General features: G+C 34.3%; 1 protein-coding gene across 2 annotated transcripts in view; it reads right to left on the bottom strand.

Moving 5' to 3' along the window:
- Positions 1–4,463: 4,463 nt before the first annotated feature.
- The window catches only part of LOC143244487 (paired box protein Pax-6-like), a 53,621-nt gene continuing 37,407 nt past the window's right edge, over positions 4,464–20,677 (bottom strand). For both annotated transcript variants that reach the window (XM_076489263.1, XM_076489275.1), the window contains exons 4-9: positions 20,070–20,379; positions 8,952–9,095; positions 8,625–8,707; positions 7,249–7,442; positions 4,966–5,141; positions 4,464–4,644 (exon numbers count right to left, since the gene is read on the bottom strand). In XM_076489263.1, the coding sequence (XP_076345378.1) occupies positions 4,550–4,644; positions 4,966–5,141; positions 7,249–7,442; positions 8,625–8,707; positions 8,952–9,095; positions 20,070–20,379 (1,002 nt within the window). In that variant the 3' untranslated portion in view covers positions 4,464–4,549. The remainder of the gene's footprint in view (positions 4,645–4,965; positions 5,142–7,248; positions 7,443–8,624; positions 8,708–8,951; positions 9,096–20,069; positions 20,380–20,677) is intronic.

Genomic DNA, 20,677 nt, shown 5'->3' with positions numbered 1-20,677 from the left:
AACCTTCATCTTCTACCTGACAAGAAGACAAATGTTAATAAAAGAAAAGAGGTCATTCCGCCTTTTTACCATAAGACATAGACAAGAAAGATAAAAATAATTTAGTGGTTAGACAATTTATGGAAAATAAATGAGTAAAAAAAGAGTATTTTGTTTGTTTTGTTTCGCATTTAATTATTAAAAGTTACTTTATTGTTAATTATAGAAAATTGAGTATAGTGAATAACTGTTTTCTCTGTGTAACAGGGCTGTTTAACGAAATTTACAATCTAGAGAGGGAAATGTTGTAGAATATCTTTTTAATGTCAATGGGAATGTAGCTTAATCACTTCTTTAACTTTAGAGAAGAACTTGAACCATATAAAAAGCGAGTGTGCATTCATTAACTTGTGAATCTGTTACATTAGATGACTGGTTGTTTAGTTAGTAGAACTTGAACCATATAAAAGCGAGTATGCATATATTAATTTGTGAATCTGTTACATTAGATGTCTGGTTGTTTGGTTAGTATAACTTGAACCATATAAAAGCGAGTATGCATATATTAATTTGTGAATCTGTTACATTAGATATCTGGTTGTGAATCTGTTACATTAGATGTCTGGTTGTGAATCTGTTACATTAGATGACTGGTTGTTTAGTTAGCGAGCCTGTAATTGATTTCACCCATTACTGGGTGTCAGCTTGCCTACAGTTCAGTTTTCTGAATACTGAGTTTGTGTTCCCAACAAACAACCGAGATATGTATGAGGTAACTTCAAAAGTAAGTGAAATGATTTTATTAGTTTACTGTGAATTAGGCCTACAAGCAAACATACTTTCAAAGAAATAAAATAATATTAGTTTTGTAGTGGAAGGTGACGAAGGTTATATTTCATCCCTATGTGTGTGTACGTGTTCTTCTGCAGGAGTTCTCGAAATTGGCTGAATCGATTTGGAAGAATTTTGGTATAGATTTGGTATATGATTCAACTTAGAAGTGATTAGTTTCCCGATCGTCTATATCAAGCACTAAAATCATAAGAAACATGGGTACCAATTTTCTCACGGTATTTTTGCTCAATAAATCAGTCAAAAATGATTGGATTATGATAAAATGGTAGACATATATTATTCGTCATTGTCTTGCCAAATTCGTCCGTGCCTGTGGCTAACGACAGACATACAAATAATTTTCGTACTTTTTGTGAATATTATCAACGCTGCGTGTCCCTTTAATTATTAAATGGACTAAACTTTGCATTATTATTTGTATATTTATCAAATTATAATAGGGTAGTGGGTTCGAATACCTCTCGCACTAAACATGCTCGCTCTTTCAGCTGTGGGGTCTTTATAATGTGACGGTTAATCCCACTTTTCGTTGGTAAAAGAGTAGGCCAAGAGTTGACGGTGGTTGGTGATGACTAGCTGCTTTCCCTCTAGTCTTACTGCTAAATTAGAGACGGCTAGCGCAGATAGTCTTAGCGTAGCTTTGTGCAAAATTCAAAAACAAACAAAACAAACAGTTTATCGAATACTTCGAAAGAACATGTTTAATAATAGAAAGAATTACAACATTTTTAGTACGTCCAAAGTTTAGACAGGCGATATTGAAGCATAAATAACAAGGATTAAACTTAGATCAGATATCAGCCATTCAAAATCTGCTTGATCCTTAATATCAGCCATTCAAAATCTGCTTGATCCTTAATAGTATTTACGTGTAGGACGATATAACGCTTTGTAGAGAAGGAAAGTGTTACATATTTTGATGAAACATTAGAAACCGATAATGAGAGTGCTTTTTGGAAATATAACGCTATTTCTTCGGTTAACTGGTTTCTTACAGCTGTTATGTATCTACTTTTTTGAGATTCTACAAAATATTCAAACATCATGGATAATTAATTATTTGTTCCGTTCGATTTTACATTGCCTGCTTTTGTTTCTTATGTTTAATTCCATAATATAACATAAATAATCGCAGATTACACAGCCTTGCAATGGTTTTATTGTCTTGAAATATTTACATATTATACGGTAATTCCTATACGCTGAATCTGAAAATGATATCCATTTTTCTCCATCACGTACAGATTTCTCACAAAATTTCATATGTACTTTTACATAGGTGAATCATTTGTCATCGAAATGAGGTCACATTTTTGTATGCTTAAAAGGTTGACAACCATTGGCTATACATTTCTCTAGAACAATCGCGACGTGAGTCTTATCGATCGCTCTTCAACCCAAATATTCGTCGTTAAGGTGCAAATGGTAGTGTCAATATTGAAGATAATAAATTAAAATAAGGTAGTTATTTATATGTATTGAGTTCAAAACAGCAGCTAATTCATGTCAAAGAACACAGAAATATTCATATACTTATTTATTGTTTGAACAAACATCGTAACTAAAAAATATTATATACTTCATTGTTTGAATGAATATCTTAATTCATAAAACCTTTTTAACTGACAATTTATGAGATGTGACATTTTTCGTTTTTCTAATGTCAAAACCAAACTGCACATGACTGCTACGTGAGATAAAAACATAAGTGATAGTATTAGTTAAATACTTGAATTTCTGTTCAAAAGCAAGATAGTTATTCACTTCTTGTCGAAAGAGGTTCAAAGTTTTGCCTTCAATAGTCAGGTATGTAAGTATTTCTTCCATAGTTTCTATAATGTCTTCAGTTTCAGTTAGTTATCGATACAGTGATAATATTTATTTAACGTATCCAATTATATAGAATCGGTTAGTACCAAAAGAAATGCATATATGTTTATTTCAATTGAGATGAAATTACTCTCAGACAAATTACTTATGGTTCATGATACGAAAAGTAAACTTACTAAATTACGTAAATACGTTAGATAATTTTAAAATTCTAATTTAATCTGTAAAATACGAAAAAAGAATATTGCTTTAAAATGGTACTTGTTAATTATAGGAGATATTAGATATGATCGAAAGCATATAATACATACTTCTAAAATAATAATTTAATTTAGTTTTCTTTTGAAAAAAGAGATTTATCGGAAATATCCGTTATCTTGAACAAATGTAATATCAGGAAGGAGGAAAGATCTATGTATCCAGTCACTTTAGGCCACAAATTGTCATTTTTAAGATATTTAACTTTAAATCTGCTCACATAAACACAAAAGTGGCAGAACCATATTAGAAAATGTAGAAAAACTTATCAAATTATGTGCACTGATGCTATATAGTATTTTCATTAACCATTATGAACAAAACTTAAAAATATTTAACAAACAACGCAAAATGAAATTAAAACTCATGTGACAGAAAATGTTGCGAGTTTTAGTTTCACCAACTTCAACAGTGATCAGCTACTTTACGATAACTTTGGTGCTTCAGAAATTATTTCTCTCTATATGAAGGCAAACAGAGACGTGGACCAAAACCAACAAATACACCCCTCACTTATTTCAGTAACCCTACTTACATTTTTTTCAAGTTTTGTGTCGTTTTGTTTCACATCACAAATATTTCAAACAGTATCCGGCAAAGAATTACATTTTTGTCACGGAAACGTTCAACAAAAACAAACCGTATCACCTTGAAAAAACTTCAGGTAATGTTTGTTCTTCTTTAATAATAATTAAAATCGTCCAACTTCGGGTTTCAGGCTGCTGTTCGTTCCTTATTTGGTAAATACGGATGTATGAAACGGCACACATTAAACGCGTAATGACATTATTATCTACTCAGTTTGTTTTTAAATTTTTCGACAAAACATTCCAGTATTTTTAAATAGCAGTAATACTTGATTCACATAATGTTCTGCTGTAAGAAAGCACAACTAGTTCACAACTCCATCACATATTAGGCTAAATTTGCGATCGAATGAAGATAGTGAAAACTGATGAGGCTTCAATTCCACTTTCACAAACATATCGCTGAAAAAACAGTGTTTGTTCGTATCAGTAGTAGACGATGTCTACTAATATTCAGTTTTAATTCTGTTCTTACGAAAAATGCAGTAACCGTGCTCTATCTGTCAAGATGTATATCTGCAGAAATATAAGGATAAATATCCGTAATCATAAGATTTAAACAATAAAAACTACATTTTCATGAGACTGTTATCTGTGAGAAGAATGTATTTTCAAACTTCAACTATCCATTAGTGAGACTTGATTAAAAGTTTCCATCATTGTCAAAGCGTAAACGATTGCAAAAGTGTCGTGTGCTATTCAGTAAAACTTTGAAGATGGAATGAAATATTTATTTATATTCTGTATAGAATCGATTTAATTTTTAAGCTTTTACTTTTGAAAAAGCTTTCGTGGTAGCCAGACTTATGTCAAACTTCGGTTTCACTGTTAAATAATGTTCTTTCGGTTACAATACTTCATCAATTTTTGTTTGTTTGTTTTTTTCACTCTTTAAGAATACTTTCCCAGTAACCATATTTGGTCAAAGCCTTATTCCACTGTTCAAAGAAACGCTTTTTATATAGCCGAGCTTAACCAAAGCTTTATTGTAACATTAAAGGTACAATTAACGAATAGTAGTCGTTTCTATAAGTTTGAGGTCACTGAATACGATGCCAATAATTTGTAGCCATTGAGAGATCAGGACCTTGACTTGGTACCTGCAGAGGAACGGTCACGCCTGGAGAAATTACACCTGGAATAATAAGGAACTGCGTGTTAAAAACTACTATATATATATATATATATATATATATGAGCTTGTGTATAAAACACATCTATACTACTCTAATAAAACTGTATATACAATTAGTCTTATCCAAACATTGTCCTCTCGGCACTCAGCAGTGTAATTACACTTTATTTTCATGTAATCTAATTTCTGATACTTATATTTACTTAGATTAGTATTAACAATATAAACTCAAGTTTATGCCATATTTTCACAAATAAAAAAAATTAATTCTGTGAGTGTGTGTATTCTGTGAATATGTGTATCACAGTGTTTTTTACTCACCTGCACCGTGCGTACTTCCTCCATTAACAGAGTAAGACGGGTGTCCGTTAATTGACTGACTGGGTGTACAAGATGATCGTGAGTAAGATCCCAGATCGTGAAACATGTAGGTGTAAGAGGTGGGATCACGTTGCTGCACACAATGATTTGGTGCTATACTGGATGGTGGTGGTACACTGTAAATATATAGGATTGACAAGTAGTCAGTTAATTGGAATTAGAAGTCGAAAATAGGAAGTCATTTGTAAACTATTGCGCCTAAAGTTTTATGACGTAGTCACAATTTTCTATCAAACAAAACAGACAACGGAACAACCTGTTTCTTTTATACTTACTATCTGCATACAGAGTTTCGGGTTTTTGTTTTTCTTCACTTATAAGTCAATAATAATAATTTAAAGTTTTATAATCGATTTACCAATAAGATAGAAACTTATAAAGTAGTTTTAACAGAAATATTACTATTAAAACACCACACACATAATCATAAATTCATTGTCAAAATCACATTTAATTAATTAAAAGACGAAAAATAGTATAATAGTTGCCGAGCATGTTTGGCGCGACAGGGATGCAAACCCGCGACCCTCGGATTACGAGTCGCACGCCTTAACGCGCTTGGCCATACCAGGCCGAACAGCGTTAATTTAAGTTAACAGTTAAGTTAAATATTATAACACATTTAATAGTCAGTGTTTGTTAACCAGTACGAAAATTAAATATAATTAAATTAGACACAATTACTTTTACCTAATTCATAACTTATTTATATTGGATATAAACTAAGACCCTCCCTTGCCTAGTAACTTAACGATACGTCTTGCAGCAATAAAACCGGGTTTCGATACTTGAAGTGGGCACAACACAGTTAGCCCATTGTGTAGTTTTGTGTTTAATAATGAACAAGAACCGTAACTTTTTAATCGGTGAAGGAGTCGATAATCTGGGTGAGGCTTATATATAGGGAGAATTTGGTATATATAGTCTTTGTTAATCGACAAACAGTTGTACTGTTTTTTGATGCAAAATAATTATAGACAATATATCTTCAAGGTCCGGGTTACCCTAAATACTTATACTAAGCCAACAAGAAGTTTGATTTGCCATCATGTATCAACTATGATTTGATCTTAAGCTGAGCTGAAAGGAAGTAACGCAGGACAAAACTTCAGATACATCAAGTAGGAGTAAACATGTGACCCATGTTCGATGTGCTAAAAAGGTCATAACTATGGCACGTGGCAAATCAAACCACTCGCATGCATCAGCCTACAATCTGTACTCGTAGCAAATAATTCGTTCGGTTTCTAATCACAAAGAAATATTGAAAAGAACTTGACAAATGGACTCTTAGAGACAACTGTAGAAACACTAGTTAACAAAAATTACGTGTTTGCATTTGTTTGTTTTGTTTGTATTTTTGAATTTCGCACAAAACTACTCGAGGGCTATCTGTGCTAGCCGTCCCTAATTTAGCAGTGTAAGACTAGATGGAAAAGCAGCTAGTCATCACCACCCACCGCCAACTCTTGGGCTACTCTTTTGTCAACGAATAGTGAGATTGACCGTCATATTATAACGCCCCCACGGCTGAAAGGGCGAGCATGTTTGGTGCGGCGGGGATGCGAACCCGCGACCCTCAAATTACGAGTCGCACGCCTTAACACGCTAGGCCATGCCGGGCCTATATTAAAAAAAAAACTTCACAAATGGACTCTTAGAGACAACTGTAGAAATACTAGTTAACAAAAATTACGTTTACATTTGTTTGTTTGTCTGTTTCGTAATTGTGCGCAAAGCTACACGAGAGCTATCTGCACTAGCCGTACCGAATTTAGCCATGTAAGACTAGAGGGAAGAAAGCTGGTCATCACAACCCACCGCTACGTGGTTTACTCCTTTACCAAAGAATAGTGGGACTGGTCGTAACGTTACAACGCCCACACGGCTGTAAATTTGAATTCGCAACCTTCAGATTACGAGTCTAGCGCCCTAAACATCTTGTAGTTTAATTTGAAACAAATGAAATTAAAAAAAATTAATGCCAAATGATAGTAGTTAGGCCACCACAAGCCTACTTGCATCTGAAGTACCTCTACGTTTAACAGGTGTTTCACAATAATAGATGCTTTAATCTGATATGCTTGTTCTTGAATTATGATAAAAGAACTTTAAATGTTGACGTGTTACAACATATGGTTCATTTTACCATTTACTTTTTTTTAATTTGTCTATTGTGGGTAGAAATTAGAGATGTGTTAAAAAAGTAGCATTTCGACTAACCTGTAAGAATCTCCCATTCCAGCCATCGGTTGTCCTAGTGATGGATACATAGAGTTATAAAAGGTTCCATTAATTGGAAGTCGTCCGTTAGGTGGTGCTAGCACAGTTGTACCTGTTGGTTGTTCGACTACACGTCTTTGGTTACGAAGCTTTTCTTCTCGCCGCCATTTTGCTCGACGATTGGAAAACCATACCTAAATAGATGTTTTTAATACGAATGTTGTGAATGAAACAAATAAATATTATTAATAAAAATCTTCAGTTTTTCTCTTTCACAAATGACAATGAAGATATATAAATAAATTATATTCAAATTTTATTTGGGACTTTATGAATATTTACTTATCAGTACCACGGAACTATGGAAAATGTTCAGTAATTAAAACATGTTACTGCAGCTAGCTCGTTTTACCACTTATTCTTTCTAATTTATCTGTTGTGGCTAGAAACTGGAGACGTGTTAAAAAAGTAGAATTTCAAATATACCTAAACCATAAACGACTCTGGACTCTTGTTAGATTATCTCAAACAAACTTATACTCGAAATATGAGTCTGAATAAATGAGGCAAACGGGGAACATTTGTTCTCAGTTAGTTTCTAACTACCTCGCTTCTGGTAACCTATTTTGAAGAACAATGAATTTCTCTTATTCAACTTCATTAGCCTATTGTATTTTTACATGAATCTGGTCTATACACTCTAATTTAGCATTGTTTAATTAATATATTGGTGTAGAACTAGCCTAAACTTCCTAAGCTGACTGAATAACTAGTTTTTTTATGTTATATTCCATTTTTGTTTTGAAGCTAGTTTCATTGACAGCATTTGTTCAGTTGTTTAATACACACGAAACATCGTTTTGTATTATGAATGTATTTTTAATTATATTTTATATTTATGAGAATTGTTTGGCATATGTTAACTTAGTATATGGACTTAGTACTAACCTCAATTTTCAGCGCTGGACAAATTTCATAAAATATTATTGGAAACATAGATTATATCCAAATGATATTTCAGTGTAATCTAATCATTATAAATTTTAAGTTCCGATTGTATTGACTTACGATATTAGGCGCTATCAATAAGTTTGTTAAACAGGATTGATTTGACTAATGTTTAAGTTATTTGTTTTATTTCTCATCTATGTGCTTAAATTACTTTTTACCAAATGATTACGGTGAAAACAGTTTACTTAATTGTACATTTCATGCCAGTAGTTTCATATAAATACACAATATGCAGATAAACAAAAGAACACAAAACAATGGAATATAAAGTTTCATTAGGTGCTTATAGTTAATAGTTTTGGTGACACAGTCACCATCATCAGTGCTGTAAATAACGTTTTATTTTTTGTTGTTTTCAGATATACCTGAATACGAGCTTCAGGAAGAGTGACCTTCTCAGCTAATCTTTCTCTTGCAAATACATCTGGATAATGTGTTCTTTCGAACTCTGGAATTAGATGAAATTATGTGCATTAGAATATTACGTTTCTTTCAACAGCTCAAATTGGAACATTAAAAATAAAATTAAGAAAAATATTTCTAATTCTTTTTTGTTTAGACCAATAGAAATACTCTACATTTAATATAGACCAATATAAATACTCTACATTTAATATAGACCAATAGAAATACTCTACATTTAATATTTTTTTTTGCAGTTGAAGACTTAGACAGTACGAATGAATTCTTACCTTTTTCTAAAGCTTCAATTTGCTCGTTTGTAAAAGATGTCCGATTTCTTTGAAGTTTTCTCTTTAAACGCATGCGCAGCTGCGAGTCCTCATCTGCAGACGAATTGTTTTCTGAATTTCCGTCAGAAGTTGCATCTATGGAATCTGTTTCAAATAAAGAGGAATTCATGGTAAGGTGTTCCAAGAGTAAAATTGATATGAAAAAGTTTCTTCAATCAGAACATTTGGTTCATTGGAAAGAAATATTACAGTGAAATCCCGAAACTATGAGAACACACCTGAACTGAATAAATTACAGTTGGTTTAACAAGTGAAACTATCTTCAATTTTATTTTATATTTGGCAAAAATAAAAAAGGATGTACAGCGTATTCCAGGTTTTTCTTAACATATTAATGTTTTTCAACTTTTCAAGTTAGGTATGTATTCGTATTTCATAAATACAAAATGTCCTTTGAATATAGGAGCTCTATCAGTCAGTAAGTGTTCCATGTTAATGAAATGTTCATAAAAAAAAACCCTATTAATATTCAATAAAAACAATCCAAATCTGTCTGGCTGAATTAACAATATAAAATGAATGTGGCTCATCCTAGGCTGGGAGACAGTAATATTGTATTGTCTAGCAGCTGTTTAAATTGTCTGTGAACGAGAAAGTTATGGTTGTTTATTGTCACTGTACAGGGGATCTGGAGGCCACGCGCGACAACCGACAAATACCGAACGCAGATAGCACTGATGAGCTTTTCAGTTAGTAAATCCTCAAAGAGGTCAGGACTAGTACTGGGGAAAAGCATTGGCCTTAAGCCAAAATCGGACAAGCTTTCTTAATTATAACCAAATGGAGTGCTGATGTCATTTGTACGTGCGAGATATCCGAAAATTATGACTGGCTCTTCTGTACCTTCAACTACCATCAGGAGACAAGTCTGGTGTTGAAGTTCCTATCGGACCTCCAATAATTGCTGTAAACAAGAAGAAGGAGGTATTCTATTGAGAATCAGTGGTCCCTGGTGCTTAGTCCTAATCACTCCAAGAAAATTGCCCTTTGTGTATCTCTAAAGGTGCCGCCCTTTTGAGGAATACCCTCCCGGATAATCAACAACCAGAAGCTGTCAAACAGAAGATCTTAATACGTATATCAATAGAACAGTAAAATTGCTGGGTTTCTAAATCTTACAACCAAGTCCAGCTGTAGTAGTTTCTTAGGGTTGTAAACCACTCAGAATAAAGTTCCAGTATGTTAAATTTACAATAAACGGTTATCCCTTCTATTTATAAATATCAACTGATATATAAACATATGTTTAAATGGTAAGTTATTTGGGAAAATCAATCACCTGGAAGTCGAGAAGTCTAGTTTTATTTATTTTCTATTTTAAACTAACAAGCTGATATCTTGATACTATATTCTAATAAAACAACTTTGAAAAGGTTTTATATATGTTAAAAACGTGTTTACTGGTTGCAATTACTTCAGAATAAGAACACAGAGACACTGTACCGCTTACCTTTCAAAAAGGTTCAAAAACGGTTTAAATACGTATTTGTCCTATACTAGATGGAGTATAATTAATTTTATAAAATGCAACATACTAGTTGCAGTACCTGTCCGGCTCTGGACGGCAGTTATGTAACATGGAGTAGAATTAATTTTATAAAATGCAACATTCTAGCTGCAGTACCTGTCCGGCTCTGGACGGAAGTTATGTAACATGGAGTAGAATTAATTTTATAAAATGCAACATACTAACTGCAGTACCTGTCCGGCTCTGGACGGAAGTTATGTAACATGGAGTAGAATTAATTTTATAAAATGCAACATACTAGCTGCAGTACCTGTCCGGCTCTGGACGGAAGTTATGTAACATCATGATTACTGAAAGGTTACCTTAGAACATAAAAAGTTGCTTCCCTTACACATAATTGTAAAACAACGCTTATCAAAACTGCAAGAAAAAGAAAAGTGAAACCAAAAATTAGCATGCATGTTTTCGTGTACCCAATAAACTTCCATACCAAATTTGGTAAAGGTCGATCAACAGAGAGTGAAGAAAGGGATAATAAAATGCAAAAACGCCCTAAAAAATCGCAAAATACAAAATACAAAATTGAAAAGTAGTATCTAACCACGCATGTACCTAATAAAGCTCCAAACCTGTTTTGATAAGATCCATCAACACTGCGAATTAGTTACATGAGCATACAAAAGACAATACTATTATATCTATATAGACAGTAGTTACCTGGATATACAACAGACATTACTGTTATATCTATATAGATATTAGTTACATGAACATACAACACACTATTATATTTACATAGATAGTAGTTACATGGACATACAACAGACAGTTTAAGATTATTATTACTACATACACTCATGAAACAAGCTATGAGAGGTGTACAAAAAACGAAACGAGCTTTATGTATATCATGTGGCCGATCTACTTGAAATAAAAATCAACAAACCTCATCCTTCGATACGGGTCAACAAGACTACACTTTTAACCACAGTCCTTTGCTGAGTACCATTTATATTTTCAGCTACCATGTGAACCAGTACGGCAAAATACAAGCGTAACATAAAAGTTCAAACTATGGACTCCACCATATCAACACAGTAAATTGCGTTATGTCTGCGGACTCGCACCGTTAGAAGCTGGATTTCGATAATCTCGGTTGATAGAGCACAGATAGCCCATCGTGCAGTTTTGTGCTTAATTCCAAAGAAACAAACAACTGTGGGCTTAAAATACAGATTCTAATGTTTAATGACGATGGTCATGAGTTAACATTTGTATTAATGTCCTAACGAGTAACTCGTGTTGTTGTTTTCCTCAAAATGAACAAGTAATTAGGTCTGACATATGTTCTGATGGATATAGGAAAGGATAATTAAGGCATTATCAAAGGAAACTGTTAGCTAAATAAACTTAATACATATTAAGTATGGTCGACCTTGAGGGTCGGGGGTCGTTCTCCCAATAATCACGTGCGAAGCTTTATTTGAAATGTCATCTTTCCGAAAAAGAGTCTTCTAGCTTGACGGCGGCGCCGGCTTGTCTTTGATTCCATTTCTTTTCTAAAGAAATAGGTCAGAATTTCATCTGATAATCAACTCGTTGAACACAAATCCCGTAATCCTCTGACAGCCGAGTAATAGCCTCAACCAGTGCTACTTTAATAGACAACAAAACTCGTACATTCTTCTATAGATGGCGTCTTAAAGACGCCTCTCCAGCAACTCTCTCTGTTATCTGTTTTAATCCCCAACCTTATAGCTGATCGAATATGTTTATACTCCATATCAAGAAGAATTGTTACTGTTTCAAACATTGTTCAAACATGGTATTATTTTTTACCCATAAAATTATATTTAGACGTCAAAATGCACTCAGATTATTTTATACCAGATTCATTGACTCTTTGGAATAAAGCACAAAGCTGGACCCACCGCAGGTATTGACACACAGTTTCTAGCGGTGTGAGTCCGCAGAGTTACTGCTGTGCCGCTGGGGAAAATGTTATATCAGAGAGTGAGCATGGAAAAAATGTAGCCCACGTACTTGTGTGTTTTGAAACTATAAAAGTATACATGTTTCTAAAATAAATAATGTTTTCAGTTAAAACATGAAACTATTAATACTGCAGTATCCATCCATCAATAGCATGATATTTCAATTTTCTCTTATCAACACAGTTGTTCCGTTACACGAGTTATAAAACGTAATATCCACCGACTCGTTGTTTAATAATATTGTCATGCCCTTATTTATCAAGTGTAATTTTCATTGAATCTTTCACCACAAATAAACACTTGTTATTTTGTTTGATTTTTTATATTTTGCGAAAATTTGTTTGTTTGTTTGTTTTGAATTTCGCACAAAGCTACTCGAGAGTTATCTGTGCTAGTCGTCCCTAATTTAGCAGTGTAAGACTAGAGGGAAGGCAGCTAGTCAATCACCACCCACCGCCAACTTTTGGGCTACTCTTTTACCAACGAAGAGTGGGATTGACCGTCACATTATAACGCCCCCACGGCTGAAAGGGCGAGCGTGTTTGGCGCGACGGGAATGCGAACCCGCGCCCTCAGATTACAAGTCGCACGCCTTAACACGCTTGGTCATGCCGGGCCATTTTTGCGAAAAGCTACACGATGGCTATCTGCGCAAACCATTTCTAATTTAGCAGTGTAAGATTAGAGAGAAGGCAACTAGTCATCACTACCAACCGCCAACTCTTGTGCTACTCTTTTACCAACGAATAGTGGGATTACGAGTCGATAACCTAAAATACTTGGCCATGCCAAGCCATGAACTCTTGTAGAAGCAACTTCCTAGTTTTTATGCTAATTCTTATAAAGAAAAGATTCACTGGATTGTTGATTTTCTTTAACTTATATTTTTCTAGTTTTATAACACAACTTTATATTTTTCTAGTTTTATAACACAACTTTATATTTTTCTATTTAGTTATAATGCAACATGATGTTAACGAATGAAAGCATTTTGTTATCAGTAAGGATAGTAAATCCATCGTAAAAATTACGATAAGTTTTATATTTTCAAGAGTGAAAATAATGAATTATGGATTTATCAATATCATGATAATATGGTTGGAGGACACCGACAGAATTTTTATTGTAAAAAGGTACTGGATAAAAGTCATCGGAAAATAAATTGTAATGTTTACCTTCTTACCTATCTTATGGAATATACCTTCTTGTTTGTTTGGATTTTTACAATTACGATCTTTTCTATGTTATAACCTCTTTAGTATTACGTTTGTCACTGAATGCAACAAACCAATTTCAAGGAGTTTTTAAGCTCGTTGTAAACAGCGTGTGGTACAAAAACACGAATATATTCGGCATGCATTAAATATGTCTATTGTATTCGCAGTTAAAACCTCATCCGGTGACTGTTTTGCAACAAATTCTCATGTTTTGTAGTGTTTGGTTCATTGTTATCTCTGCTTAGTGTTGTTATTTACGCTTTTCAGTAATCCTTACTGAGTTTGAACTGTGCGACTATTTGAAAACATCGATATGCTTTATCAATACAGCTGTTAAAATGGTCAACATTGTGTGCTTTTATATAAGAGTATTTGCTTTTCGCAGCCTCGTATCGAAACATGAAAAACTTACAGACCTTTTTTCTGCACGGTTTGTATAGATACAGTCAATAGGAAAACAGGATTAAAGCTGTTCTTCCGGCAGAAACTTTTGTCGGATATCTTAAGTTGGCGAGAGTGAGTTCTTTAGAAAATTATCTCAAAAGGTATAGCGTTGTAAAAAATCTGTAAATTTCGTAATTTTGCAAATCGTTTTACCATAAATGGTAATTAAACCCCTAGTGGGCGTGTACCGCATCAACAATAATCTCCTCTTTGGTTTTGAGATATTTTGCGGTAAGTGTTTATATATATAAAACACAATATAAACGAAAAGTAAGGAATATGATAAATATGATCAGAAATTAAACAGAAAATTGGGGAGAGACCAAGAGTTCAGCCCAAGAAAACATGAGGAGAGAAAAGCTTATTTCTTTGTTGTGATACAGGTGAGGAGAGGACTACTTGGTCGTCGCTGGCTTCGAGGATACAACGAAGCCAAGCAGACAAAAGCTGAGCGGTGTAAGTTTTTAACAAACTTCACTGATCAGACACACACGTACACATACATACAAACGTTTGAGCGATCTATTCACGAAATTGTGGCGACCTAGGACTTGCACGCGGTTCCTCCCCTTCACTCCTCAACATTCGTCACATGCATCTCGCCGGCTGAGCCAAAAAAGAAAGAGATCTCAACTATTGTGTTTCTGAACTTCGCCAGCTTCCAAACATGTGCGTTTAAGAACAAAACCAAGAGTGTTTTCTCGACAGGCCTAAGTTTGAATCCCATATTACGGTAGATGGCCGACTCGGAACTGACTTCTAGATCGGGAAACCGTATGTACACGGTAGCTTGCTAGGCAATCAGTTGGCACGAGAGACTAGGGAGAAAAAAAACAACCCAGAACGTGTGCTCGCTTTATTTGATCTCCCATAGTGCACACTGCATCATTAGATCTATTATCTACTTCTACTAAAAGTATAGGAGGTTAATATAGAACACAGGTCTCAATTTTTATGTCGTCACAGTCCGTCTGTATCAAAAGTCATTCAACGATAAATATTCATATGATATACGGACAAACAGCACATATGTTATATCAGTGTCATCTACTGAAACGCTTTCAGACAGTTTAGGAGGAATTAACACCATGTTTTTAACACATTCGAAGCGGCACGAAAAGCCTGATAAAATAATTCTTAACTTCGCTGCTACAGAATGTACAACTCACCTTCATTATGTTATTGAACGCAATATTAATTTACACCCGTAATTTATTGGCCTTTAACATGAATTATCATAATATAAACAAAGGTTGAGTACGCTATGTTAAAACATTACTGTCTATATCGCTGTGTCTGGTCATATTATATCTGACGGTCGTGCATCCTTTCTCAAAAATCTTTTCAACATGTTATTTTATGTCACGTCCAACACTGCGTGCTTTAGATTCATAATTCATCTAGCCTACGAGAACAGAGGATTCTAAGCACCTATTTCAATATTTGTATTACACATAAATTCATAGGCGCTAAGTCCGGCTATTTAAATTGTATGCCTTTTGAAGAATAGAAGAGTTCTTAGTTCATTTTCTATTTGTGCGAGATATGTAGCGGTTCAACAAGAGATATGACAGCAAGTTTTATCTTGGTAAAACTAGCTCATAGTCTGTTGGCCTCGCTTTCGGATAGAGACCCTTTTGATTATTTTGCCTACTGTTTCCCTGAGGTACGTGAGCGTTAGCGGGTTCTCACAAGCCTACCACGGCTGCAAAACGAATGTTATAGGTTTCTTTCTTATTTATATTTTTTGGTTTTCGTTACCATATCTGCATGTTATAAATTTTAAATCCCTGATCTGATCAATCTCTTGGTTTGGTTTGTTTTGAATTTCACGCAAAGCTACACGAGGATTATCTGCGCAAACAATCTCTAATTCAGCAGTGTGAGAATAGAGCTTCCCTCTAGTCATCACCACCCACCGCCAACTCCTGGCTACTCTTTCACCAACTAATACTGGGATTGACCGTTGTTTTATAACTGCAGTATCCATCCATCAATAGCATGATATTTCAATTTTCTCTTATTAACACAGTTGTTCCGTTACACGAGTTATAAAACGTAACATCCACCGACTCGTTGTTTAATAATATTGTCATGCCCTTATTTATCAAGTGTAATTTTCACTGAATCTTTCATCACAATTAAACATTATTTTGTTTGATTTTTTATATTTTGCGAAAATTTGTTTGTTTGTTTGTTTTGAATTTCGCACAAAGCTACTCGAGAGCTATCTGTGCTAGTCGTTCCTAATTTAGCAGTGTAAGACTAGAGAGAAGGCAGCTAGTCAATCACCACCCACCGCCAACTTTTGGGCTACTCTTTCACCAACTAATACTGGGATTGACCTTTGTTTTATGACTACATTTCAACTCTATATGTACCCAGCACTCATTAATATGTGGGGTTTATGGACTCTCTAGATGAGTGTTCAAAGAATGTAGTGTACTGAACGTATATAAACTCTAAATACGTATTCTAGAGCGTTGTACGTTAGACGTTCTTAAACTTCGATAGGAGGTCGAACTTTTTATTAAATACGAAATCATGCTTTCTATCAGATTGAATAGTTGTTCAGAGTATATCGTGTCACTGTGTGAAGTGGTTTTAGCCTGTATTGTATTCCTTCACCGAAACACAATCGACAAAATACATAAAACATATTTTCCTCCATAAAGAAATAAACAACGAGAATTCGGGAATTTTTAGCAATGAAAGCAAGAAAAGCTATTTATTTAGCATCGAATGTGTGAAAAATATGATACAGCTATTTAAACCAGAGTTTTTCACACGAGTGTTGGTATTTTTTGAGTTCGTTAGTTTTTTTCTCGAGTAAAATAACGTATTGAGATGATAGTTCACAAAACAAACTGTGTGAAGTTAAAACTAGAGCTCGTGGCCAATTAAGCAACTGGCTCATAGATATCTCATTCGTAACGAGTTTTTTTTTTTTTAAATTTCGCACAAAGCTACTCGAGGGCTATCTATGCTAGCCGTTCCTAATTTAGCAGTGTAAGACTAAAGAGAAGGCAGCTAGTCATCATCCACCCATCGCCAAATCTTGGGCTACTATTTTACCAACGAATTGTGGGATTGACCGTCACATTATAACGTCCTCACGACTGAAAGGGCGAGCATGTTTGGCGCGACGGGGATACAAACCCGCGCCCCTCAGATTACAAGTCGCACGCCTTAACACGCTTGGTCATGCCGGGCCATTTTTGCGAAAAGCTACACGAGGGCTATCTGCGCAAACCATTTCTAATTTAGCAGTGTAAGATTAGAGAGAAGGCAACTTGTCATCACTACCAACCGCCAACTCTTGTGCTACTCTTTTACCAACGAATAGTGGGATTACGAGTCGAGCACCTAAACTACTTGGCCATGCCAAGCCATGAATTGGTGCGACCGGGTTTCGAACCCGCGACCCTTGGATTACGAGTCGCACGCCTTAACACACTTGGCCATGCCGGGCCCCGTGACGAGTTTTACACGAATTTAAACACCGAGTACAACAATCTCTCTACGTTTGTTTGTAGATCACATACTTGTATTATATTGTATTACATTGGAAGTTAATACTTGTTAATTCAACTGATATGAACTAACAAACTGAATACACTCGACAACAACTTTTTCTTCTTGTTAAATATCAAACATTTTATATTATTCTTCAAAAAACATTCGGAATATAAAATGAGCATTTGACTAATATATTTCCTTAATTTTTAATCTGATAGACATGTCACCTCTACAAGCTAAGACAGATATCTTTAAAAGAGATAGCCCAGACTAGCAGCAACCAACCAAGTAGCATGCCTATAGCCGATGCCTTTATAAGCATGTTTATTATGGAAAAGACATAATTGGTTATTAAATTTCATATTGTCAGGATGAAACAAAAGATAGTTTGTGTAAAACCAGTATTGGAGTATTACTTTATCTTATATATCATTAGATGACCAACATGAACTATAAGCTATAAGCTACTTCAGAGACTCTGTAATTCCTGATTCGGTTTGGTTCTTTTCATAATTTTAGGTATTACATTCTGTTGCTCATAATAATCATTTTACAGAATGAGTTTTTCTTTGCGGCTTGAAGAGACATTCTTTTGCAGTTTGTGACGTAGAATCTGTGACGGATTTACCTTCGGATATAGATTTTAATTTCGATGATTGTTTAAGCTAATTTTTTTTCTAGAAATGTACATAACTTATGCCATTAAATCTGTGCTGCGAAAATCCCATCTATTCATTAAAGTTGTAGAAGATTCTCGAGTGTAAGAACCAACAATATGTGTGTGTGAACGTAAATATTGTTGTGTCACCTGTAGTTTGGAGAAACTTTCCCCACACCTTTAAGTGTAACCAACGCCACACGCCAGAAAACAGTATATACTGTTGGTTTATTATATTACAGTTGGTATACTCTAAAGCTAGGAAGCTGTAATTGTTATTAATTGAGAACTTTAGATATTTGACTAGGAGCGATTATAGATTTCTAACATTGCAAACCATTTCACTTTAACGGATTCAGATCGGATATTAGTATTTTTGAAGACATTGCATAACTTCAGCAGTGGAAACTCGGCAAAGAACACAGGGCTAGCTAGCTTCTTGTTAAATGAATTGTATCGACATCAACTCAAAATTAATTCGTTAATCGTGAACCCCCGCTAAGACATCAAAGACGTCCCAGACCAGATGCAATACTCAATAATTTGTGTAAGTTTGCAAAACTTTTATACATTGGTCATTATTTGTAATACCATTATTGTAAATTTTTAGTGTCTGTATATTAAAATATATTTGTATTAGAAAAAAAAGAATACTGTGTGTATTAATCTTGTTGACAAATGTCATAAAGTAAATACGTATCAACATCAATTTAAATTCTAAACTTAAATTATATTTAACTCAGTTTTAGGTTATTTTAGGCTTAGAAAACTTGAATCAAAAGCTTACGAGAGAGCATACATTTATTGCCATAGTACTTTTATTCATCAATATTCAACAACCATTATTGTAACAGAGTGAAGTGTAATATACATCATTAGTTCTTTAATGAAACAGTTTTATCTTAGAATTTCTAATGGGAAAAACTAGATGTATTCCAAGATGTTTTTGTTTTAATATATTTTCATTCAAAATATCATGGACGAATAGAAATACACATAAATACATATTTGACCGAACTGTTAGATTAAACTAAAAATTGTGTAATTGACTCACATTAATTCATAACACGAATTTAGTCAAACTTATAAACTATTAACACACACATCATGTTTAGTATATGATGCAGTGAACCCTATAAGCAATTTCATCTTCGCGCTCTCAGACTATACGAGTGGAGGATTTTTATCTAAATCTCTGTTCTCTTTCATTGAGCTGTTCTTGTTTCTCTACTAATACCTGACAAAACTTTAAATCCACAATACTTCACTGTTGAGTTTTCTACAGTATTTCAGATTACTAAGGAGTATTTTGAATCATTTACCTAATAAGAGAGATAACCATACAACCTTGACAAATAAACCTTTCATGACTTCAGTGATGACGAGAAACCCACTTGTTGAGAAAATTTATATGCAAAAACGGCTCGTTTGGGCTGAGAAAAACCCAAACGAGCCGTTTTTCCATATAAATTTTCTCAACAAGTGGGTTTCTCGTCATCACTGAAGCCAACACAATTTCACAAACACTTTATTCCTACCTATTTCATCACGGCGACTGTACGAGAAGTGTAAGTTTTTGTGTTTTTACCAGATTGTCCATTGTTCGCTCTTCTATGTAAAAGTGTTTTCTCAGCCCAAACGAGCCGTTTTTGCATATAAACCTTTCATGAGCACAGTCATAAAAATATAAAAACAGTTTGATTTATTTATTTAACTACTACCTCCAGCTCTCACAATCATACAAGTCAAAATATTTACCTTTTTTAACACGAGGATGATCCTGACGGTGGCTTTCGCACGCTGCAAGACCTAGGTGACTATTTCCCCCGTGGCCAGGTCCCATAAGACCCGCATTTTGGCCTAGAGCAACTGGCGATGATGTGGGAGGGATGCCGTGAAAGTGGTGAGAGGGGCCGGTCGGGTACCAGGGCCAGGGCTGGGAACCGTTTAACAACCGTAATTTGTCATAAACTGATTCTGGTCCAGTCATGGGGACATGGTGAGGAGACGTTTCCTGTTGGTCTTTCTGACTCGTCAGATTCCTTAAAACTCGATTGATGGAAGATACCTAAATATATTGGATCAAAAATATTTAAAATATATAGCTTTTTCTTATGGACGCTTGTAGAGTGTCCTTACCAAGTGTAAACAGTTTTTTTTTAATTTAATTAATGAGACAAGAAGTAGAAGTTCAGTTTTATAGAAAATAACTAATTATATTTAGTTAAAATATAATTATAAATCAAAATATAACTGTTGTCATACGCAGATTCGTTTAATACTAGTTTGAAAACATCCTTTTAAACTCAACCACCACATAAAATCTATTCGTTTCAATGAATATTTAAATTAGCATTTGCTAAGAA

This window comes from Tachypleus tridentatus, chromosome 1, assembly GCF_004210375.1.
Source record: "Tachypleus tridentatus isolate NWPU-2018 chromosome 1, ASM421037v1, whole genome shotgun sequence".
NCBI classification, from domain to species: Eukaryota; Metazoa; Arthropoda; class Merostomata; order Xiphosura; family Limulidae; genus Tachypleus; species Tachypleus tridentatus.
This window is presented reverse-complemented; position numbering and strand designations above follow the sequence as displayed.